The sequence below is a fragment of the Anas acuta genome, chromosome 2 (genome assembly GCF_963932015.1).
Source record: "Anas acuta chromosome 2, bAnaAcu1.1, whole genome shotgun sequence".
NCBI lineage: Eukaryota > Metazoa > Chordata > Aves > Anseriformes > Anatidae > Anas > Anas acuta.
This window is the reverse complement of record NC_088980.1, coordinates 10,608,314-10,629,135: the sequence shown is the minus strand read 5'-3', so window position 1 is coordinate 10,629,135 and position 20,822 is coordinate 10,608,314. Positions and strand designations below refer to the sequence as shown.

Below are 20,822 nucleotides of genomic sequence, written 5' to 3'. Positions count from 1 at the left end.
TGTAGGGGGCAGATACACTAAAAAGCACACATGCTTCGTGCTTATGAAGAGAAAAAGAAGGTGATTTTGGAGTTCAAAGAATCAGGTTGCACTGTCAGTCAGTTGTTAAAAACGCTCATTCAAGAGGTAAGAGTGAGTTGTCCACAGGAACAGGAACTTCTCAGCAGACTTTGGAATACAGATGGAATACTCTTACAGTTCCTAGTCCTAAGTCCTTACCCTAAGGTAAGGTTAAAAGAAGTCAGATATATTGGCCTAGGAGTCCAGAGTTACTAAAGGAACCAAAGCAATTAGTCCATTTTGAAGAAACTGGAAAACTTGACAAACCAAGGTTAGACACAAAGAATTAAGCGGACAAGGGATCAGTTAGAACAAATGCAAATACTTAGGGTCTGGATTCTGCAACTGAATTAATAACTTCAGAATCTCTTGGGAAGAAATAAACATTTTTAGGATTAAATTGCTATGAACTCTATTAGGTATCTGTTTTAGAAATATATAAATTTAAACATGGGTCAGCAGTGCACCCTTAGGAAGATGAGGTTTACTTGTATACAGTGCTGCATTAGCAACCTAGTAGATCAATGGAAACAACTATTTGGCAGTTTTGAGGCCAAATACGTCTGGGCTCCATTTCTGGGGTCCTGTGTACAGGAAAGACATAAATTGGTTCAGCAGAGGGCACACAGATGACACCGAAATATGTGGCATATGAGGACTGACTGAAAGCTGTCAGTTTGGAGAAGAGTTATCTAATTGCTGTTTTCGTCTATGTAACGGGCTTACAGGGAAAATGGAACCAGGTTCCAGGTTCTTCTTGGAGGTGCACAGAAAAAAAAAAAAAGAAAAGAAACCCAAACATCAATGAAAACAATCTGTAGCAAGGGAAATCCTAGTTAGATGCATGGCAAAATTCTTCACAGAGTAGTCAAACACTGGGCTGGGTTACCCAGACAGGTTGTGATATCTCCATCTTTGGAGATTTTTGACACTTAACTGGAAACACCACTGACTAATCTGATACAAGTTTAAAGTTGGCCCAGTTTCATATTGACCTTGACTAAAGGTCAATTATTCCGTGATTCAATGAGTTATACCTTAGGTTCCACTAATTATATTCACTGAATCACCACTAATAATAAAGAGAGCCTGAGGTGGCTAGTGTATTGCAGATGTCTGCATTTAGTGAAGTAAATCTTAATATTCAATGTGCTGACAAATGGGAAAACTGCTATTGTGAAGGGGCCCAAAAGTCCAGGTGGCAGTATAAGTCATAATGTTTGGTTAATAAGTTGAGAATAATCATATGGAAATTTGTGTCCTGAAATTCTTGTTCAGTAACTTTCCACACCTTGAAAAGGAGGTGTGATATTGAGCCGGGAGCCTCAAGTGGTTTTGTTCACCAGCTATAAGTAATGTGGGAAGAACAGTGCAAAAGTGTCAGTTGTGTGAAACACAGCCAGTGGGAACTGCGTGACTGTGAAAGGCCTTTCTCAAATATTGAGATGCCTTTTGACAACCACAGCCTAATTTAGTAGAGCATACTATTAATCTTCTACTACTACATCTTCTTTTAATAATGAAGAATGAGGATAACCTAAACTCCTTTTTTTTTCCAAGCTGTGAAGAGTTTTCTTGCTCTTTTAACTGTAAGGAAGAAGCAAAGTTTAGTGTACCTGCCCAAGTGAAGTTTACTCAGAGATTGACTTAGAAAATAGCCCCATCTCCTGGAGCTCACTTCATAAATATTCATGCATAATACGCAGAGACACAGAAGGACCTGGCCTAAGCAATTGTCATTGCTTGGATCTTCTGGTCTTACTAACATGGGTATATGGGATGTTGAGAAAAGCTTTGCTATTTCTGAGGTTGCATCAGAACAAGGATTCCTCCTGTTGTCTAACAAGGACGAGGATTGTTTCTTGACCTCTTTCCACTTCCTGTAATTAAAAGAAGCCTCCTATCAGGACAGTTTTCCCAATATAATAAAACATAAAATAAAGTCATGGAGAGGAAGAGGTGGAGAGAGTGAAAGAGCATGTACTTCCAGGAAGAAAACAGTGGGCATGTCTGGCCAGTTGAACATACTTCAGGACCAGACCTACTCTAAGGACAGTGGATGAATCTGTATGCTCAGCTCCATATACTACTGGAGGACATCCTGGGTGCTCAGTGCCATCCTGCAGCCTACTGCATAAGCAAAAACACGTAGTAAAGCTGCCTACAAGTAGTCTGTAGCAGTGAGGCAATACAGAAGGTGGGAGGTGGCATAATCGAGAAACATTTCTTCCCCGTCCTCTTACCTGCCCATCAGCTGCCACTAACAACACTTAGTCAATAATGCTATTTGACTATGACAAGTATTAATGCATTATAAAAGAGAGAAATAGCATCTTCTTTATTACAAATTGCATAAAAGGTGACAGTGGCAGGATGTAGGGGAGGACCTAACTTAGAAAGGAAACTTACCTGTGTTTCTGGACCCTCAGCTGAAATAAATACACAAAAGCATTCTTTGTTTGATTCTCTGTTACTTAGTTTTGGAGAGATGATTTTGTGAGTCCATACACATTGTTCCAAGAATTCTCCAGTAATGATGTAGTCATGATATCTGTGTTGCTGAGTTCAACAAATTACTTAAATATTTCTTTGTGATTATCAGTTTGTCTGTTAATGCAAATTAAAAAGTTCATTAAACAGTGATTAAGAGAGTCTCAAAATTTTGGATTGCCTGTAAACTATATTAATACTCAGAAGTTGCTTGTTACATTTTTTTATCGTATCTTAGCATTATGCCATCAAAATAACATAGTTTTGATGAGACATTTTGCAAACAAGTATATTAACTGACTTAAAAGAAGCTGGTTAATCAGCAGACTTATGATTCCCTTGAAAATCTCATAGAAAATATTATCTTTGCCTATTTCTTTAAATAGTCTAAACTTTCTTGAGCTATTTATCCAAAGCTTCTACCAAGTCTTACCTATATACAGGATATATACAGTAGGGTGGTTTGAACCAAACTGAGCTTTCATGTCTGTTATTAATGTTTTTGTTACAGGATGTGTTGGAGTTTGGGATAACATCACTTGTTGGCGTCCTGCAAAGATTGGAGAGACTGTCACTGTCCCTTGCCCAAAAGTATTTAGTTTTTATTCTGGAAAACCAGGTATTTCGTTTTAAGGTTTACTCTCATGCTTACTCTCTATGTAAAGTTTGGACATTTGATATTTAACAACTCTTAGTATCTTGTATTACAATAACATTTTCTTTTTCTTATCTAAACTCTTCACAATGTTTTAAACTCTATCTCACTTGGGCATCAGGACAGAAAGGTCATTTCCTTTTTATCATTTGCCATAATTTGTCTTATACACAGCTTTTTTTTTCATAGCCACCTGTTTACTGCTTGCTTGTGGAACTAATAGGGTGATTTTTTTAGAGGTGCCTGTTCAATTAAGAGGTCTTTTAAAATCTTGTAATTCTGTAATTTCAGAGAAGGAAGACAGCAAACATCTTGCATGGGTGATTCAATTATGGCCTAATTAAGTATCTCAGCACCTTTATAATTTTCTTATGTTCTACAATATATTGTTTATTTAATTTGTATACAGAACATTGCAACTTCACTTGATTCTTATGACAGGAAATTATCAAAATATCTTTAAATGAGAAATCTAAATCTTTTTATTTATCTAGACTACTGAGATGTATTTTTTTTTTCCTGGGAGGAAATTTAAATTCTTCTACAAAAATATCTGGAGTACTTTATTATTCATAGAATTCTTCCAAGTTACGTGTAGACTTTTTTAATACCATCAATTCTTTATATGATTTCGTAATTTAAACTGGGAATTTAAAAAAGTAGTTGTCATCTTTACAGCTCTTGGAGAACCAGCTCTTAATTTCTTCTGTGATGATCAGAATTATAGTTTAAGCATATCACACAATTCTCTACTGAACATTTAATGACTTCACCTTGAATGACTGTTTGCTATAAAAGCAGTCATATTATCGTATAGTGCTTCTGTATTACATAACAATGTACATATATGAATATCAGGTAGTTATTCAGTGAAGTTTCATATTAAAATGTATGTGTCAAGTAACATCATAGGCTTTAAGTTTGGTTGTTGTCTGAAATATTAATTGCATAGAAAGATGGTACAGAAATACCCAATGCCTTCCATAGAACTTGGCCTAACTATTTAAGTTAGATGGCCTTAAAATACTTACAGAAGAAAATACTATAGCATATTGCATACATAGTCTTTTTCTTGCAAAAATAGCTTTGACATAGTTTGTGGTTCTGTTAACGTGTTCCCCTGCTCTGCCTGATCAGAGAATCTTCATGTACTTTTAAAATGAAAACTCTTCAGAATGTATAAATAGGTTACATTTTCTTTAAAAAATGTCATGTCTATGCCAAACTGCAGAAGTGGTTCTGTAGTTTGAGAAGATACTGTGGGTTGAGGTCAAGGTCTAGTTACAAGCTAGAGAGATTTTGTAGTTTGTTGGTCAACCCTTTGGTAGGATATTTACAACTTTCTGCTGAAGACTTTATACAAAGAAGAAATTCCAGTAACCAATGAGCAAGATAAAAATCACAAAGGTTTTAGTTTGGAGTGTATATAAACACATTTAGTTATTTTTGGACAAAGCTGATCTGTGACACATAAAATTGTTCCTGGGTGATGGAAAACAGACTTCTCTATATCAGTTAAAGACCAGTAGTAACCTCCAAACCATAGCAATATGTTGTTATAAATTCAAGCATCATAGATATAAAAATTTCTCTAGGAAAGGTGAAGGGAAGTAGCTCAAGATTTAACATTGTAAGGATGTTATAATAATTTTAATGACTGTTCTGTACTTTGACATCAGACTCTTCAGTTTTCTATTTAAGCTGTTCCATACTATATACACATTAGCACATATTTGTTAGAGTAAGGAGTAGTATCATGGGTTGTCCCAATTTCATTTGAGTGATTTTACAGGGGAAAAGAGTCAACTTCTCAGTTCCAATCAAAAGCTTGGTTTGAAATAAACTGTTCAAAATTACTTTCTAACTATACTTGCACATTTCCTGTACCTTCCATAACTACATTGTTTCAGTGTTTGCTTCAAAGGATGAGATTCAAGATATGTATTTATTTCATTGTTCTTCAACGTATCACCAAATTTGGCATTTAGAATGCATTACCAACTCTACCAAAATTTGCTGTAGCAGTAATTTTTCACCTTAATATTTAAGAACTTTAATAACTCATAAGTTCATTTGTTACTGCCTTCTCAAGAAAGCTTAAATAGGAGTTCAGAACAATTTTCTACCAGATTACCTCATCTACAAATTAGCCCTTCTATAGAGTGAGCTGAAAGCCTTCATTCAGTATACTTTAGACAAAATAAATTTCAGAGTTTTGCAGATGTCATAGAAATAGCTATTATACCAGAGCAGAAGCCTGCAATCACAGCTTGGAATTGCTTTTGTTTTTCTTCAGTGCAAAGGCAACTCAGAATAACATTAAAAGCCAAAGTAAAATTAATGAAGAGTACATGAGAGGAAATGGCTGAGTATGCAGGGGAGCTAGGAAATAGAGCACGTTAGCTCTATTCTGTTATTTACAGAAGATGACAACATTAGATTGATTAACAGTTGACAATGAGCAGACTTTTGAGTCCTCCTGATTTAAACTCTCGAATTTTGCTTTTCAGGAAATATTAGCAAAAATTGTACGAGTAATGGATGGTCAGATATTTTTCCTGACATCTTCAGTACTTGTGGATATAATGACTATGAGGATGAGTATAAGGTAGGAAAAACATTCTTTCTATTCATTTAGATGCTGGTGTTCAAAAGAAACATAGTCTGCTTCCAAATAATTCACATTTTGCTCTATCAGAATTAATGGAATTCTGTAGATGTTTTTGGTAACATCAGTTGCCATATGCTTGGATTTCAAAGACAAAGACAAAAACAGAAATGTAGAACTCATTGACCGCTTGAAACTCAAGACTATAAACAGGTGTTAATTTCAGTAACACCTGTATCTGTAACACCATGGGTCTGTATTTCTGTTACTGCAGTGTTACTGGGCTTGTGAAGAGTGTATTTTGCATTGTGTTATTTCTAGATATTTCTATTAAAACCCTAATAAAGTAATAATCTGTTGATAATATATGTACCACTTGATCACTTGTGTGAGTTTAAGTTATCAGATTTACGTTGGACTTCAGATTGCGTTAGTGAATAGAAATGGTTCAAAAAGCTATTGAGATATCATAAATACAGCAAAAATGGAAACCTTAATTTGTTCAATTTGTAAAACTATTCCTTGTTTTCTGTTGTTGAGGGTAGTGCTTTTTCCATCTTACCTACCTTCTATTGGTTTGTCTGGTGAGACTAGCAGTGCAAGATTTTGTTTACAGGCATGAGCTCACAGTAGAACTTTTGTTATCATGAACAGATGAAGTCATCTCATGAATACTTTGCTAGTTGTTTTTTTCTGAATTGTAGTATGTGTGAAACAACTCTAGCAGACCTCTTCCAGCTGTTTTGCAGAGGTGTTCTGGTTTCTAGCTAAGATATGCAGTTCTTGTCATCTCTTTCTGTATTTAAAAGCCCTTCCAGCACTATAGTTGAAAACAGGTAATAAAGAAAATAGTTAGAATATGTTGCTTTACTGTCCTTTCTGTAGACACGTTCCAAAACATCAGTGTCATCTGATAGCAGTTACGTGTTACAAGCAAAAACTGCTGTTTTAAAACACTATAATCATCTGAAACATTGTCATATGGTGGCAAAATTGGTCAAGACGTAAAAAAATCAAATTAACAAATGATATTATTTCAAGTGGTGAGATTTACTTAATTAGCAGAAGAAGGAAGTAGTATGAATTGAAAAACAGTTTTTGTTTTACGTATTTGTTGGTAATTTGAAGTAGTAATTTGAAATGCAAGTACTGAAAATTTGAATGAAAATTGAAATGCAAGTCATTTGAAATGACTGTACTTGCAGGAATTAACCTAGAGAAACCGGAAATAGGAATTAGTAGTGACATTTGAATAAGCCTGATAAAGAGCAAATAATAAACCAACAAGGAAGAAAAAAAGAAGAAATATGGAAAGCAGGTACAGAAAAAAAAAACAAAACATTAGCAACAGCACAATGGAGAGAATATCCTAGACATCTACCATACATACTATATGACATGAGCACATAGCATGTTGCAGGGATGGAAAGTGGAAAATGCATTTCAAGCAACATGGCCTGAGGGTCTTTGTCCTCTTTTTTCACATACCGGTGTCATTGCTCTGAGAATATTCTTTCCTGACTATCATAAGCTGGTTATTTCGGTGAGACATGGCAATAACTCTTTTTCAACCTCAATTTGACAAGTCAAAAGTAAATATTTATATAATGGTGCTGGCTTGCCACAGGGCAGGTTGTTCCTGTGCAAATACTATATTTTAATGCAAATATGCAACTGTCATAGGGCTGTTTGGTTGGTTTTGGTAGCTAAAGAAAGGATGAAATTATCAGAATATAATCTGAAAAGGGAAACAGGAAAGCATATGTTTAAATCCATCTCGTTGTGGGAGGAAATATAAATAATGATAGTATCTTTCAGTAGATTTCAGAGATTTCAGGAGGCATTCAAATGCCAACTGTTACACAAAAAGGAGATATTTTCTTCTATTTGAGTCTTAGAGCTCAGTGGTAGCACCTCAAAACAAAATGTTTTTCCTCAACATTAGTCATTTGCATTTGAACTGCATAACATTTCATTTGCATTTGACCTAGAATTTCAACAAAAAGAGTTAAAAATTAAATCCTAAGTCTTCAGGTACAAAATACTTTGGACAAAAAAATTTTACGTGACAATATGCTTTGCAGGCAATGTATGAGGTTACTCTCAGAGTTACAGTAACTAAGGCCATAATGTTTTAGGAAAGGTGGCAAAATACTTCTCTTATTGTTTTATTTAATTATTGTATTTAATTGTCTTAAATTTTATTTTGTATGCTTTCTCTGAAGAAAATGTTTGGAGAGGAGATAGAAACTCTCTTTGCAGGTTGCTGCCTGTAACTTCACTGCTGAATGAATTTCCATTAGATATCCAATTAAGTATTTATTCTGGTCTTTTACATATTTTAACTATTTATTCTGTATTTTTATGGTCTTTTAGGATACGGAGTTATATCTCTAACTTCAAAATATATATGTATATTTCTATAAATATGTGTGTAAAGTATGTATAGTTCCATACATATTTTATATTTATTTAAATATATGTGCATGTATGCACACACACATGTATATGTATCTCCAGATACACCCCTGTTTCAAGCAATTTTGAATATTATGGAAGAGGTTGAGAGAAAGACATTGGCAAACAAATATTGAAGAGGTGATTAATTCATAGGTACTGAATTTTCAGACTGAAAGTGCACTGAAATGAGAAAGTTTAAATAAGATACTGAAAGCAGGTCACCCATTATTTCTCTGCCAAGGTCACCGGTACTGTTCAGGGTATGAAAAATATCACTGTTTCCACAGTTCTCATTGATTTTAGTCAGAGTTAAAGCATTCAATTTTTATTCCATGTCAAATGGTATTTTAGCAGATTCTATAAAAAGAAAATATTTGCATAACATTTTGAAATTAACAATAAGTTGCTGATGCAGAATCCTTAAATAGAATGTTTTATTTGATATTAGATCTTAGTTTAGTAGTCTTCAGTGCTTGTCTGTATTTATAGACTACTTTGGCAAGTGTGACTGAACAATTGTCATCACATAAGATCGTGTATTTAAACCTTTATTATATACTTCCAATCTCGTTCCTATAAGAAAATTAAATGCTGCTAACCTTCAAGATCATGTTTTAGCTTCATCCCAGTCGTTTGAATAAGTATCTTCTTTTTTTCCTTGTGTATTTCTGTTGAGCTCGTGGCTCCACAATGGCAAAATGAGTGAATTGATTTGACCATGCTAGAAAAATATGTCAAGGTGTGTTAACCCAACCTAAGTCTTGTTGCAACCTTTTTTTTTTTCATGTGAACATATTTTGACATCTTTTATCTATGAGTATTAGCTGTCCTCATAGGGTATTAGACTCTCTGCATTACTAAAACAAGGCAAGATGCATGGTGAATGTAAAGGACTGAAATATGTACACTTTATTTAAAGTACTGAGTGGGTCGGTCAATACAGTTTATCTAATTTTAGTCTAAATTGGCCCAAGGTTTATTAAATCACACACCATACAATAAATACAATTCACAGGCTGTGTGATTTGAATACTTGGGTCATATGAAGAGAAAGATCCTCAGTGCTATTACACATGAGGATACTGTTGCGGCTTGAGTATAAGTGGAAGCATTGTTGCTGAAAGAAATATCCTCCTGTTTGGCAAGTTGCCTGAAGCAACCACTCTTAGGCTGCTGTCATAATATCCTAGGTGTGTTCCTCGAGGTACACAACCCAAGACAGTTGGAGTCATGGCAGCGAGGTCAGGTTTGTCTGACTTGGACAAACTCTGTCTTGAATTTCTGTAGCTACCTTTAGAAAACAGATCAATTACTACTATCCATGAAGTGCATCATTGCCCTAGATCATTTGTCCCAAATCTAAATTGAATGCTTCCCTCTCAAGAAAATGTAATGCAGGTTGCTGTCTATCAATGCTATTTTGTGTGCTTGTGAGTCATGCTATTGTTATTTACATCACATTCTGCATTTTTCATTACTTTTTCATAAGATGCAATTAAGAGATCAGTATACCTTAAAATAAATACAAAATCTTCTTCTACTGGCTCAAAGTGAGAAGGACTGGGCTTGAATATAATCTGATATTCTCTTCTGTGGGAGTACAGTGGAAATTTAATTTATTAATTGCAGATTGCCCACAGACTCTGCAAAATGTCTGTACATACTGAGAATGTTCACATACACAGGTATACATATACTGGTATATATTTACACAGGACAGTAATGAGGTTTTTGTGTTGTTAAAATTGTCATCTCCTTTATGATTTGAACTTTGAATGAGATGAAATTCTTATTAAACAGCTAAAATTAATCTCTATTTTTAATAGGTACTTTAAGCATTGCTGGTCTCTTCTTTTCTTGGATGATATTTAGGCTTAAAGTGAACTGAAAGAGAACCATGTTGAAAAAGGGATATCATTAATTTGTTATATAAAGATGGTTAAATACTGAGGAATACAAATTTTATTAGATATATTTTTAGTAAATTCTGTTCCGTGCCATGTCAACTAAAAATGTGTGCCTAATAATAAGTAAGTAAATTGTACATAACATATCATCAATTTCTTTATTTCAGTATATATTTGCACTCTCATATTATGTGCTACAAGTGTTTAGAAATGGCTACTGTGTTGTTGAAGTTAATTTTACAAAAGGAAGGAACTTTTTTTTTTTTTGGTAATATTTATATTTACATTTGCTTGTTTCAGTATTTCTAATGCACTGAACTAATTTACGAGGCCCAAATAATTTTATATTGATTGTGCAGTTTAAGGTTTTCTGATACATTCTTCCAATATCAATATTTGAATACTGTGGAATGTACTCTGACACCTATATTATAAAAATGTGAGAGCTCATATTTTATTATAATTGCAAAAATCACATTTTTGAATACTAGACTATTACGTACAGTATTACAGGAATACACTGGACCCCAGAATAAACAAAATAGCATAATCTGTGATGATAATGATCATACTTCAGTAGTGATATTTTAGTAGTTGTATATTTTAGTAGTTACAATTTTTGATGAAATAAATAGGGAGGTTTGTGTTCATCTTTTATGTCAATAGTAATATCTGGTCAATAGTGAAACTCCTTTGGACAAAGAATCCAGTCCTATACCTCACTTCATTCGACACGTTTTTAGCACACCTCTCACCCCTAGAGGTCCTTCCAAACCAAGGCTGACGTGGAAAGATCCCCTGGGTAACTGTAACCTTTACTAGGAAGTTTCTGCACTGTGTCTGTTCTATAAGCAAAGAGTACTTCTGTCTCCTAAACTTAATAAAAATAACATGAAACTAACTTTGAAGGATGCATTAGCAGAAAAAGTTGTCCATTCTAAGTAAACAAGAGTGTATAAGAACAAATCTTACCAAAAATGTATGGCAAGTTACACAAATTACACAAATTTGTAATAAACCAAGTTATTTTTATGTGTAGTGTTTTCATATACTTGTAAAACCTATTAAAATTAGTTAGCCAAAAAAAAAAAAAAAGTCTAAACTTCTTAGTATTAGGTCTTTATTGTCTCGAAAATTGTTAGACATAATGTAAATGTTTCCATACAATTGTGAAAATCATAAGCTACTGTTTTTTGTAGTGCCTAACCACCAACTGAGTTGGTTTACTGGTTGTAATTTGAGTATTTTCCTCAAAACACAAAAATTAAATTGCTGAATTTCAGTTTTAGAATCAGTATTGCTCAAATAACCATGTGAATATTTTGCATGGCCACCTATTCTTAATCACATTACAAAAATGCTATTTTTGTTACACATGCAGAAATTTTCATGTCATTTCAATTTCATAATTGTCATTTCAATTTCATATGCATGCTTTAAATCAGTTTATGATTTGAATGGAGTTACAAATTCTGAAGAGGGGTTGATATTTTATCTTTGTTAATATCTTTCAAAAATATATATATAATTTAGTTTTAAATCCTGGATTGGTCAGTGTATACCTTTGTACTCATTTTACTTCTGTAAGTCTAATTTTTTTAATTAAGTGTAGAGGTTAAGCTGAAGTTTAACTATGGCAGACTATGGCTGACACAAAATAGTGAATAAGGAATAAAATATGCCCAGATTACATGAAAGAGATTAATTTTCCCTTGCTATCAGATTTTGTATTATTTTGTCTGTTTGTTTTGCAATAATACAATATGAAGAGTCTGTTTCTAAATTGTACAATGTAAAATATAGAGTAGTGACAAATATTTAATAGTTATATCTAGGTCAGTAATTTATTTTTCTGTATTTTGACTGCCACAACACAATGTGGATTTTCATCTTTTTTTAAAAATATATATTAAATTCATAATTTCAGAACATCATTTCCTTTTTTTTCTGAGTCTGTAAGAGTTACATAGGTCTTACAGGCATAGTAAGACACTTCTATTTACTCTCATACAGAAAATTTAAGGAGTAAGATTACATCCATTCTGATATTGAACCTGGTAAAGTACTTCATGCTAATCAGCTAAATATTTTACTTGTTTTTGCAAATCTTAACACACAAATTCAAATAATTATAAATTTTGAAATAACAGATTCAAGATCTATTTGCATTAGCTTAGCTTTGTAATAGTTTGAGAAGCAAGCATATCTTTTGATCAGTAGAAAATCATATAATACTTGACCAGTAAAATGACCTGAAAGAAGGAATGTGCTCATTCACCACATTTTCAAGTGTAGAATAGATTTACCTAAAAATCTGTGCATTGTGTGCTAGTATGTTGTATGATAAAATTATTTCTATTGTGTAATCGTTCTTTATTTGCTTGTACTTAGTTTGAACAAAATGGCCATGGTCAGTGTTATGGTAATGTGAAAGTACTGATTAGCTGTCTGCTCCTTCAATGTTGACTTATACCTCCATGTAGCTATTTCGTATTTGTTCATTTGGCAGGTGGATGGCCAGCAGATAGATTCAGTCCTACTGGCACTGAAAACTAAACTAAAAGTACACAGGATTCTTGTTTTAGTTTTAGTCAGAGTTTTTGTTGTAGGGGTCATGTGTGTGTACAGAATGCCAGAAACGTTATTTTGAATAATGTATGTTTTTTTCTTCTGCAGGAAGACATCCTCTTCCTACTGGGTAGAAGTGACAGGAGTCATTTTACATCCAAACTGCCTGACAGTTACTGTCAAGCTGAGTATGTACCTAGAGGTTAAATTAGAGGCACTATTACATCAGTGTGGCTGGATATCTGATGTTTTGTTAGAAAGTTCATGTGGGGTTTCATCCTTTCTTCATTTAATAATTCTGAACTCAGATAAAAGTAAGATAAGTCCAATTTCAAAAGATTTGGTCAAAGGATTTTCTCTGAAATATATTAAGATTTTTCAAGACAGTACAGAGGTAACTTCTATCAGAGAAATTCTGATAGAAGAATGAAACAAGTCCAGCTTTGTCTTTGGGCATGTTTCAATCAACCAAACACTATTTAGATTGGATAGAAGGAAAAAATCCTTTACCACAAGAGTGGTGAAACACAGGAACAGGCTGCCCAGAGAAGCTGTGGATGAACCATCATGGGAAGTGTTCAAAGTCAGGTTGGACTGGGTGTTGAGAAACCTGTTCTAGTGAAAGCTATCTGTGCCCATGGAAGGGGAGTTGGACTTGGTGATTTTTAAGGTCCCCTCCAACCATTCTAAGACTCTTTGATTCTATGATTCAAACCACAACTACTTTCTTTACACCAAATTAAAAACACTCTCTTATTATAGTCTAATGGCTGAAAAATATTTAAAGTAACATTTTCAGTTCTGTATTCTCAAAACCTGTCATGTAAGTTTGTTCATAGACTGCAAAGACTTTTGTAAGCTTATGCGGCTGAATGCAATTTATATACATACATGTACATCCACAGTTGGTGTTATTATACAATAAACCAGCTCCCAGCTTGAATTATGGGGTTTTACAATGTCTTCAAAATCTGACAAGATGAAGGACCTTTCCATTTTCAAATCCTATGAATACAGTGAATATAACTGATATAATTCCATCTGCTTCAATAGGTGACTTGTAGTGTATAAATGGAGGGTGTGAGGAGAATGTTAATGTAATGGCTCAGATGTTTCTTACTATAGAATCACCCACCAAATTTCGTAGAATCATTTACTTTGGAAAAGACCTCTAAGCTCATCCAGTCCAGCTGTTAACCTAGCACTGCCAAGTCTACCACTGAACCATGTCCCTAAGCACCAGATATACACGTCTTTTGAATACCTCCAGGGATTGTGTCTCAACTGGGCAACCTGTCCCAGTGGCTCACAACTCTTTCAGTGCAGAATATTTCCTCATATCCAATCTAAACCTTCCTTGGCACAACTCAAGGCCATTTCTTCTTGTCCTATCACTTGTTGCCTTGGAGAAGAGTCCAATCCCACCCCACTACAACCTCCTTTGAGGTAGTTGTAGAGGGCAGTAAGGTCTCCTCTGAGTCTCCTTTCTCTAGTCTAAATAACTCCAGTTCCCTCATCTGCCCCTTGTAAGACTTATCCTCTAGACCCTTCATTAGCTTCCTTGCCTTTCTTTGGACACACTCCAGCACCTCGATGTCCTTTGCGTAATGAGGGGTCCAAAACTGAGCAGAGTATTCACGGTGTGGCCTCACCAGAGCTGAGTACAGGGGGACAAACTCTTCCTGAGTGATGCTGCTGGCCACACCATTTCTGATACAAGCTAGTATGCTGTTGGCCTTCTTGGCCACCTGAGCACACTGCTGGCTGTTGACCAATACCCCCAGGTTCTTCGATGCAGCTTTCCAGACACTCTGTCCCAGCCTGCAGCGTTGCATGGGGTTGTTGTGCCCCAAGTACAGGACCTAACACTTAGCCTTGTTGAACCTCATACAGTTGGCCTTGGCCCATTGATACTTTTGTAGAGGCTTCTTGCCCTCAAGAAGATCAGCACTCCAATGTAACTTGGTTTCATCTGCGAACCTATCCCTATCTTCCAGTTCAGAGGGCTGAGTTCAGAGAACAACTGGTCTTACTACTAAAGTCTGAGGGCAAAGAAGGCATTAAGTAGCTCAGCCTTTTCCTCATCTCTCGTCACTGTGTTTCCCCCCACATCCAATAATTGACTGAGATTCTCCTTAGTCCTCCTTTTCTCATTTATGTATTTATAAAAATGTGTTTTTTTTATTGTCCTTAGCAGCAGAAGTCAGATTGTGTTTAAGCTTGGCCTTTGCTGCTTCTAATTTTCTCTCTGCACAGCCTGGTGACCTCTTTGTAGTCCTCCTGAGTAGTCCTCTCCTTCTTCCACATTTCATAAATATTCTGTTCTTTTCTTTTCTTTTCTTCCCAAGCTCTAGCCAAAGATCTCTGTTCAGCCAGGCTGTTCTTCTTCCCTTCTGGCTCATCTTTCAGCACATGGGGACAGCGTGCTCCTGTGCTGTTAGGAGTTCATCCTTTAAGAGTGTCCAGCTTTCCTGGACTCCTCTGCCCTTCAGGAGTGCCTTCCAAGGTATTCTCCTTCCCCCCTCCCAATTTTCCAAGAAATTTCTAAGGACTGAGATCACCTCGGTAACAAGTTGATAATAGCTGAGCCAGGAGAGAACCGGAGTAAAGGACATGGGAATCCCGTTTTTCCTTCAGGGGTTTTCTTGACCATTCACCATTTGCTTTAGCAGATTATTTACTACTGATTTTGGAAATTCACTATATAAATAACAGTAGTGTCAGAAATGCTGTTAGACAAATTTGTATTGAATTCTGAGACAGCCTGTAAATCTGTTTAAACTGCTTTCATTCTCTTTCAGTGTTCGTGAACAATCTTAATAGGAATATCCTTCATTTTTTTCTTACTATATTATTGCTATTGCCCATTCATTTAATGCCTTTGCAAAATTGCAGCAGCCAAAGTTGGGTAACGTGGCAACATGATAGATCATAGTCTGGACCAGCCAGCTGAAAGCAGACCTGAAAGGAACAATTTGTCCATTTAACCAAGAGCACGCAGGGGTTATGAATTAGATATCAACTCTCCAGGAAATTATGGAAATATTACTGTGGACAGCTCAGTCAAGAACTCCATACAGTGGAGTTTACTTCATTGGTAAAAACAGCAGATAGTATTTTATTCCTAAGGTATGGAGGCCATGAGGTAAAAAATATCTTTCAATGACATTATTCTCTCACTATCTACCTATTTAAGTTTAGATTCACAGCTCAGGAAATAGAGGGCACAAGTCAGAAAGGCAAGTTATATGGTGAGTTAATAAGAGGCAACATAGCTCTAAGACATTGATTGTAAGGTAAAAAATGTGTTAGAGAAGGGATTTTAACTTTTGTAGAAGTTTTCATCAAAACTTTTATTTACACAAATGTAACATAGGGATGCTATTAAGAAGGAACAAATTTGAAATGGACATCCTGTTTGGTTTTTTTTGACACGCTCTAAAATCATTCTGCAGTATTGTCTTCTGCAAGAAGCTCTTTAAGAGAAAAGGACAGGATATGTTGAACAAAAATAACATCTGAAGATTATAATATCTAGAATTGGGATGTGTTCATGTTCTCTGTGTGAAGAACTCTGCTCATTGTAGATCTGTTGCGAATGACAAGTCCTTTCACCGATGTCTTACTCTGAATAAATGTAAATAGTAACAGAAGAAAGGAATTAAAAATATGGAGTCTCAAACTCTGGCTATGCTTTCATCAGTTAAACTTTGGTTTTGAACTAAGTTGAATTGAAGAACATTGTCTGATTTGATTTAAATCAGGTTTACTTGAACTACTTTAGCATCTAACTGATTTATAAAATATACATAGTATATGTGCATACACAGCTTTATATACATATTAAAATTCTTATATATTGTAAGAATGGTGCAACAGAATATAAAAATCCATAATTTTTATATATTTCTATTTCAAAAGATTATTTATTTAAAGCACACCTTAATCAGTAGCTACTGACACCTGATCTGTAGGTAAATTTCATTTAAAAAAAAGTCTCCTCTCTTACTTCTCTGTAATATCTCTGTACCAAACACTACTGTTTTCTCTTTCATTATTTTTCAGTAACTTTGAGATACATGCTCATTGTGTTACATGCTGGTATTGCTATAGGATTGTGTGTAGTTACCAACAATAATAATATTGGTAACATAAGGACACATCACAAAACTGATATTTCTGAATAGTAAACAAAAAAATACACACTTTTATGTGACTAAGATTTAAAACTGACAAACTTCATCTGACTACATTGTACAATGTACGCACCTGCATTTATTCCAGACAGCCCATGCCTGTCAAAATAGACCAAGTCTTTGGAGCCTGGATGCAAATCATCTCCTCCTAATTTCTTTGAATCATCATGAGCACAGTGAAGAACATGAATCATAGCATAGAAGAGTTTGTTCTCCTCCACTGACTCCCTCTCTCTGAGGAGAGAGAATGACTAGTTCTGTTGAGCTGCCTACCCTTTAGAAGGATTAGATACCATCATTATATGGATTAAGCTAAAGGAGAGCTACATTATTCATTTCACCTAGTCACTGGTAGTTACTTGAAAATTTTTCAAAGAATATATTAGGGTTGTTGCTTTCATGATATTATTACTGAGAAAACGTATCTGAAATTCTGTGGGAGTTGAACCTCAGTTGCTAAAACTTCCAAACAGAAGAAAAACAAATGCTAAACTTCAAATGTTTGCATTTAAAACAAGATAGGGAAAAAATATATCTATATGTATATAAAGGAAAAAAAATCTTAAATAAAGAGCCAAAGTTGTGTAATATTTTAGTGCCTGATGGAAGGCCAACAATGTCAATGGCGAAACTCCTGAGACAGTCATATTGACTAAATGTAGACACCTATCATCTGCATCTGCTCTAGTCTTTCTAGGTTCCCTTTGTACTTAATGAAGAAGTAGGTGTTTTTATCTCACTATCCCTCTAAATTATTTTAGATGTCTCTTGTAGGACAAGATGAATAACACTGCTGCTTCTATGCCTAGCTTATAATGAGAAAATTGGTACCTAGTTCAGATGAACTAACCTTTGCAAAATTCAGCAGCTTAAGTGCGTCTGTTGCATTCAACAGATGTAACAGTAGCAGATGCATTACTGCATCTGTTATTTCACTGTACTATCCAGCACTTTATTCTAACTTATTTTGAGGAAGTAAACAGAAACTGTACATTCCTGGGCATGGAAAATACTTACAGGGAAGTGAAATTGCTTTTCCTAAGATCGATTTTATAGGGATCTCCAAAAAATTATGCCATAAGAAAAAAAAATCTTAGTTGAATTGCATAAAGCAGATAAATGTCAGTGCTTTTACTCAGTGTAATGGAATCCCTTGTGATTCCAAGAACAGGGAAAGGAAAAGATATATTGAGTTCAAATTGTTCTCGACATGGAGTAACTCAGAACATATAAGCAGAATTGAAGGTTTCCCATGGGAACAGTGGTCTGACTACAATTTCCCAATAATGAGTTCTGGTCCAGAATCATTCCTATAAACTTCTTGGTGCATGCCATCTAAGGAATGGAGTGACCTTGGGTCATTCGTGTCTGTAAATCAGTCGATTATGTGTTCTTTATTTATGTAAGTATACAAGGTTCTGTGTCTAGGGTGGCAATGAAGGGAAGAAACGAATGTAGGAGCAGTGCAAGTCATTCTGAAGTGAAGATGGGCAAAGATATGGAAAAAGTGAGCAAAGGCACTGCAGACTAAACATAGATATAAATGTGATATACTTGGCACCAAACAATTTACATATTTCCCAAGCAAATACTTCCAAGCCAAGACAAAAATTAAGGAGAATATACTATCTCTCTCTAGATCTGGTATGCTTAGGCCTTTTAAAATATTATTAACATCATAAAAATGCAATACACAGATGAGATTTAAATGATAACAGAAGTGGTGTCTGTTTTGCAAGCAATGGGCTTGTTGAATAGCAAATATTGCATCAGGAGAAATGATCCAAAGACAAGAGATCTGTTCTTTTCCATTCAAAATAGAACCCAAATGTGAAAACTTTCACTGTATATGGTAGCTTTTTTTTTTTTTTTTTTTTTTTTTTTTTTTTTATAAATCTGGTGGAAACTGACTATGTTCAGAACATCAGGTCTTGTGCTGGAAAAAGTTTCTTGTGTCTTTCAGTCTTGTCCATATCTGCCACATTGAATTCTTTCCAGTCATTTACATAAGCTTACTTTCCATGTATTTTAAAAACTGGAAGGCTGAAATCCAACTTGCAAATCAGAATTCCTAAAGTTAGATATTTATTTGAGATGTAGCTGACTAATCACTAGTGTGTGGAAACAGGGCTTAATGTGTTTGCCTAAACATCTAGCGTCATTTTATACACCACTTCCATTCCAGCAAAGAGGCCCTTTGTCATATCTACCATGCAGATGTCTTAGATGCCATGGGGCATTTCAAGCGGTACTAGTTGACTACATTTAGGCAAGTACATACGTAATTACATTAGTGGGATTGTGCTGACCAGAAGGTAATGTCTACTTAAGAATGAACTGAATGTCTCTCTTGGCTGCATTTTTTTTTCAGGTCTTGTTTCTGTAATCAGTATCTCTGGCTGCAGAAGGAGAGCTAGTATGTGTGTTGCTATGCAAGTCAGAAAAGCCGGGTAAACATGATGACATTAAATATTGCAAGTGGGACTGTGGCAGATGAGAGTAGATCTCCATCCTGTCTCACTTGGTAATAAATTATCCATGATTACTGACAAAGCTGTTCTTATCTCGTACTGATCTGAAATCAGCTAGTGCTAGATCTGGCATGCTCGTTTCAGTGTAAATAATTTTGGCATTTTATTTATTCTGACCAGCAAAAATGTAATTTAATAATGGTTTTCTTATTGCTTAGATATTTCATAGCTAGAAGATTGTTATTCTCTATTTGTTTTTCCTTTATGAATTTGAAAGGAGACTGATTATCAATGAACTGTGGTATTCTGAACTGGTCAGTAAAGTGCATACTTCTGACTAAATATGATTTAAGACATTAAACATTAAGGTGCTGATATAGCTTACCAGAATTTTCTTACATCATTCTGTGTGATAGTAAGACGTAGTATGCTTGTGTCTGTGTCTGTTATGAAGCCTGGATTAGTCACTCAGAACAATAAAGATGTGTACCCAAAGAACAGTCTTTGAAATCCACTCCCTGTAGAAGTGATAATCCTTTGTGTCAATTAATAGTAAAAGATGTTATGACTCATTTTTGAGAAATTAATGTTATATTCAGTGTCAAGCAAAAGCCAAATACCTGAGTAATGGGTTCTCAAAAAAAGTGAAACATTCAAGAATAGCTACATCCTACTATTGAAAGGAAATGCGTAAGATGAAATTACTTAGAGTTGCTGGACTATTTGATCACTCAAGTAAACGTTGGATAAGTAGTCATTAGCAACAGAATTATATAAACAAAATTGCTAGTATCTTTATTGCAAATACATGTATTTAATTAATTTAAATATTCTTATGGCTCCTTACATCAAAATAGCAATGAAAAGTGCATGCTGTGTACCTAGGCTTTAGTAAAGCTTTTGACAGTTCCTCACATCATTCTCCCAGAGTAACTGGCTGCTCATGGCTTGGACAGGTGTATACTTTGCTGGGTAAAGAACTTTGGCCAGGTTCAGAGAGTGAATGGAGTTAAATCTAGTTGCAGACCCTTCACAACTGGTGTGCCCCAAGGCTCAGTATTAGGCCCAGTTCTCTCCAAGGCATCCTATCCAGAAGGATCTGGATAGGATGGATCGATGGGACGAGGCCAACTGTATGAGGTTCAACAAGACATCGAGGTGCTGGAGCATGTCTAAAGCAGGACAACGATGCTTATGAAGGGTCTAGAGAGCAAGTCTTACAAGGGGCAGATGAGGGAACTGGGGTCATTCATTAGCCTAGAGAAAAGGAGGCTCAGGAGAGACCTTATTGCCCTCTACAACTACCTCAAAGGAGGTTGTAGTGGGGTGGGATTGGACTCTTCTCCAAGGCAACAAGTGATAGGACAAGAAGAAATGGCCTTGAGTTGTGCCAAGGAAGGTTTAGAT

The 20,822-nt window shown here is 35.1% G+C and overlaps 1 protein-coding gene across 1 annotated transcript in view; it reads left to right on the top strand.

Moving 5' to 3' along the window:
* VIPR2 (vasoactive intestinal peptide receptor 2) overlaps positions 1-20,822 on the top strand; it is a 64,632-nt gene that overhangs the window by 13,727 nt on the left and 30,083 nt on the right. The window contains exons 3-4 of the mRNA XM_068673465.1: positions 3,062-3,169; positions 5,716-5,813. Of these exons, the coding sequence (XP_068529566.1) occupies positions 3,062-3,169; positions 5,716-5,813 (206 nt within the window). The remainder of the gene's footprint in view (positions 1-3,061; positions 3,170-5,715; positions 5,814-20,822) is intronic.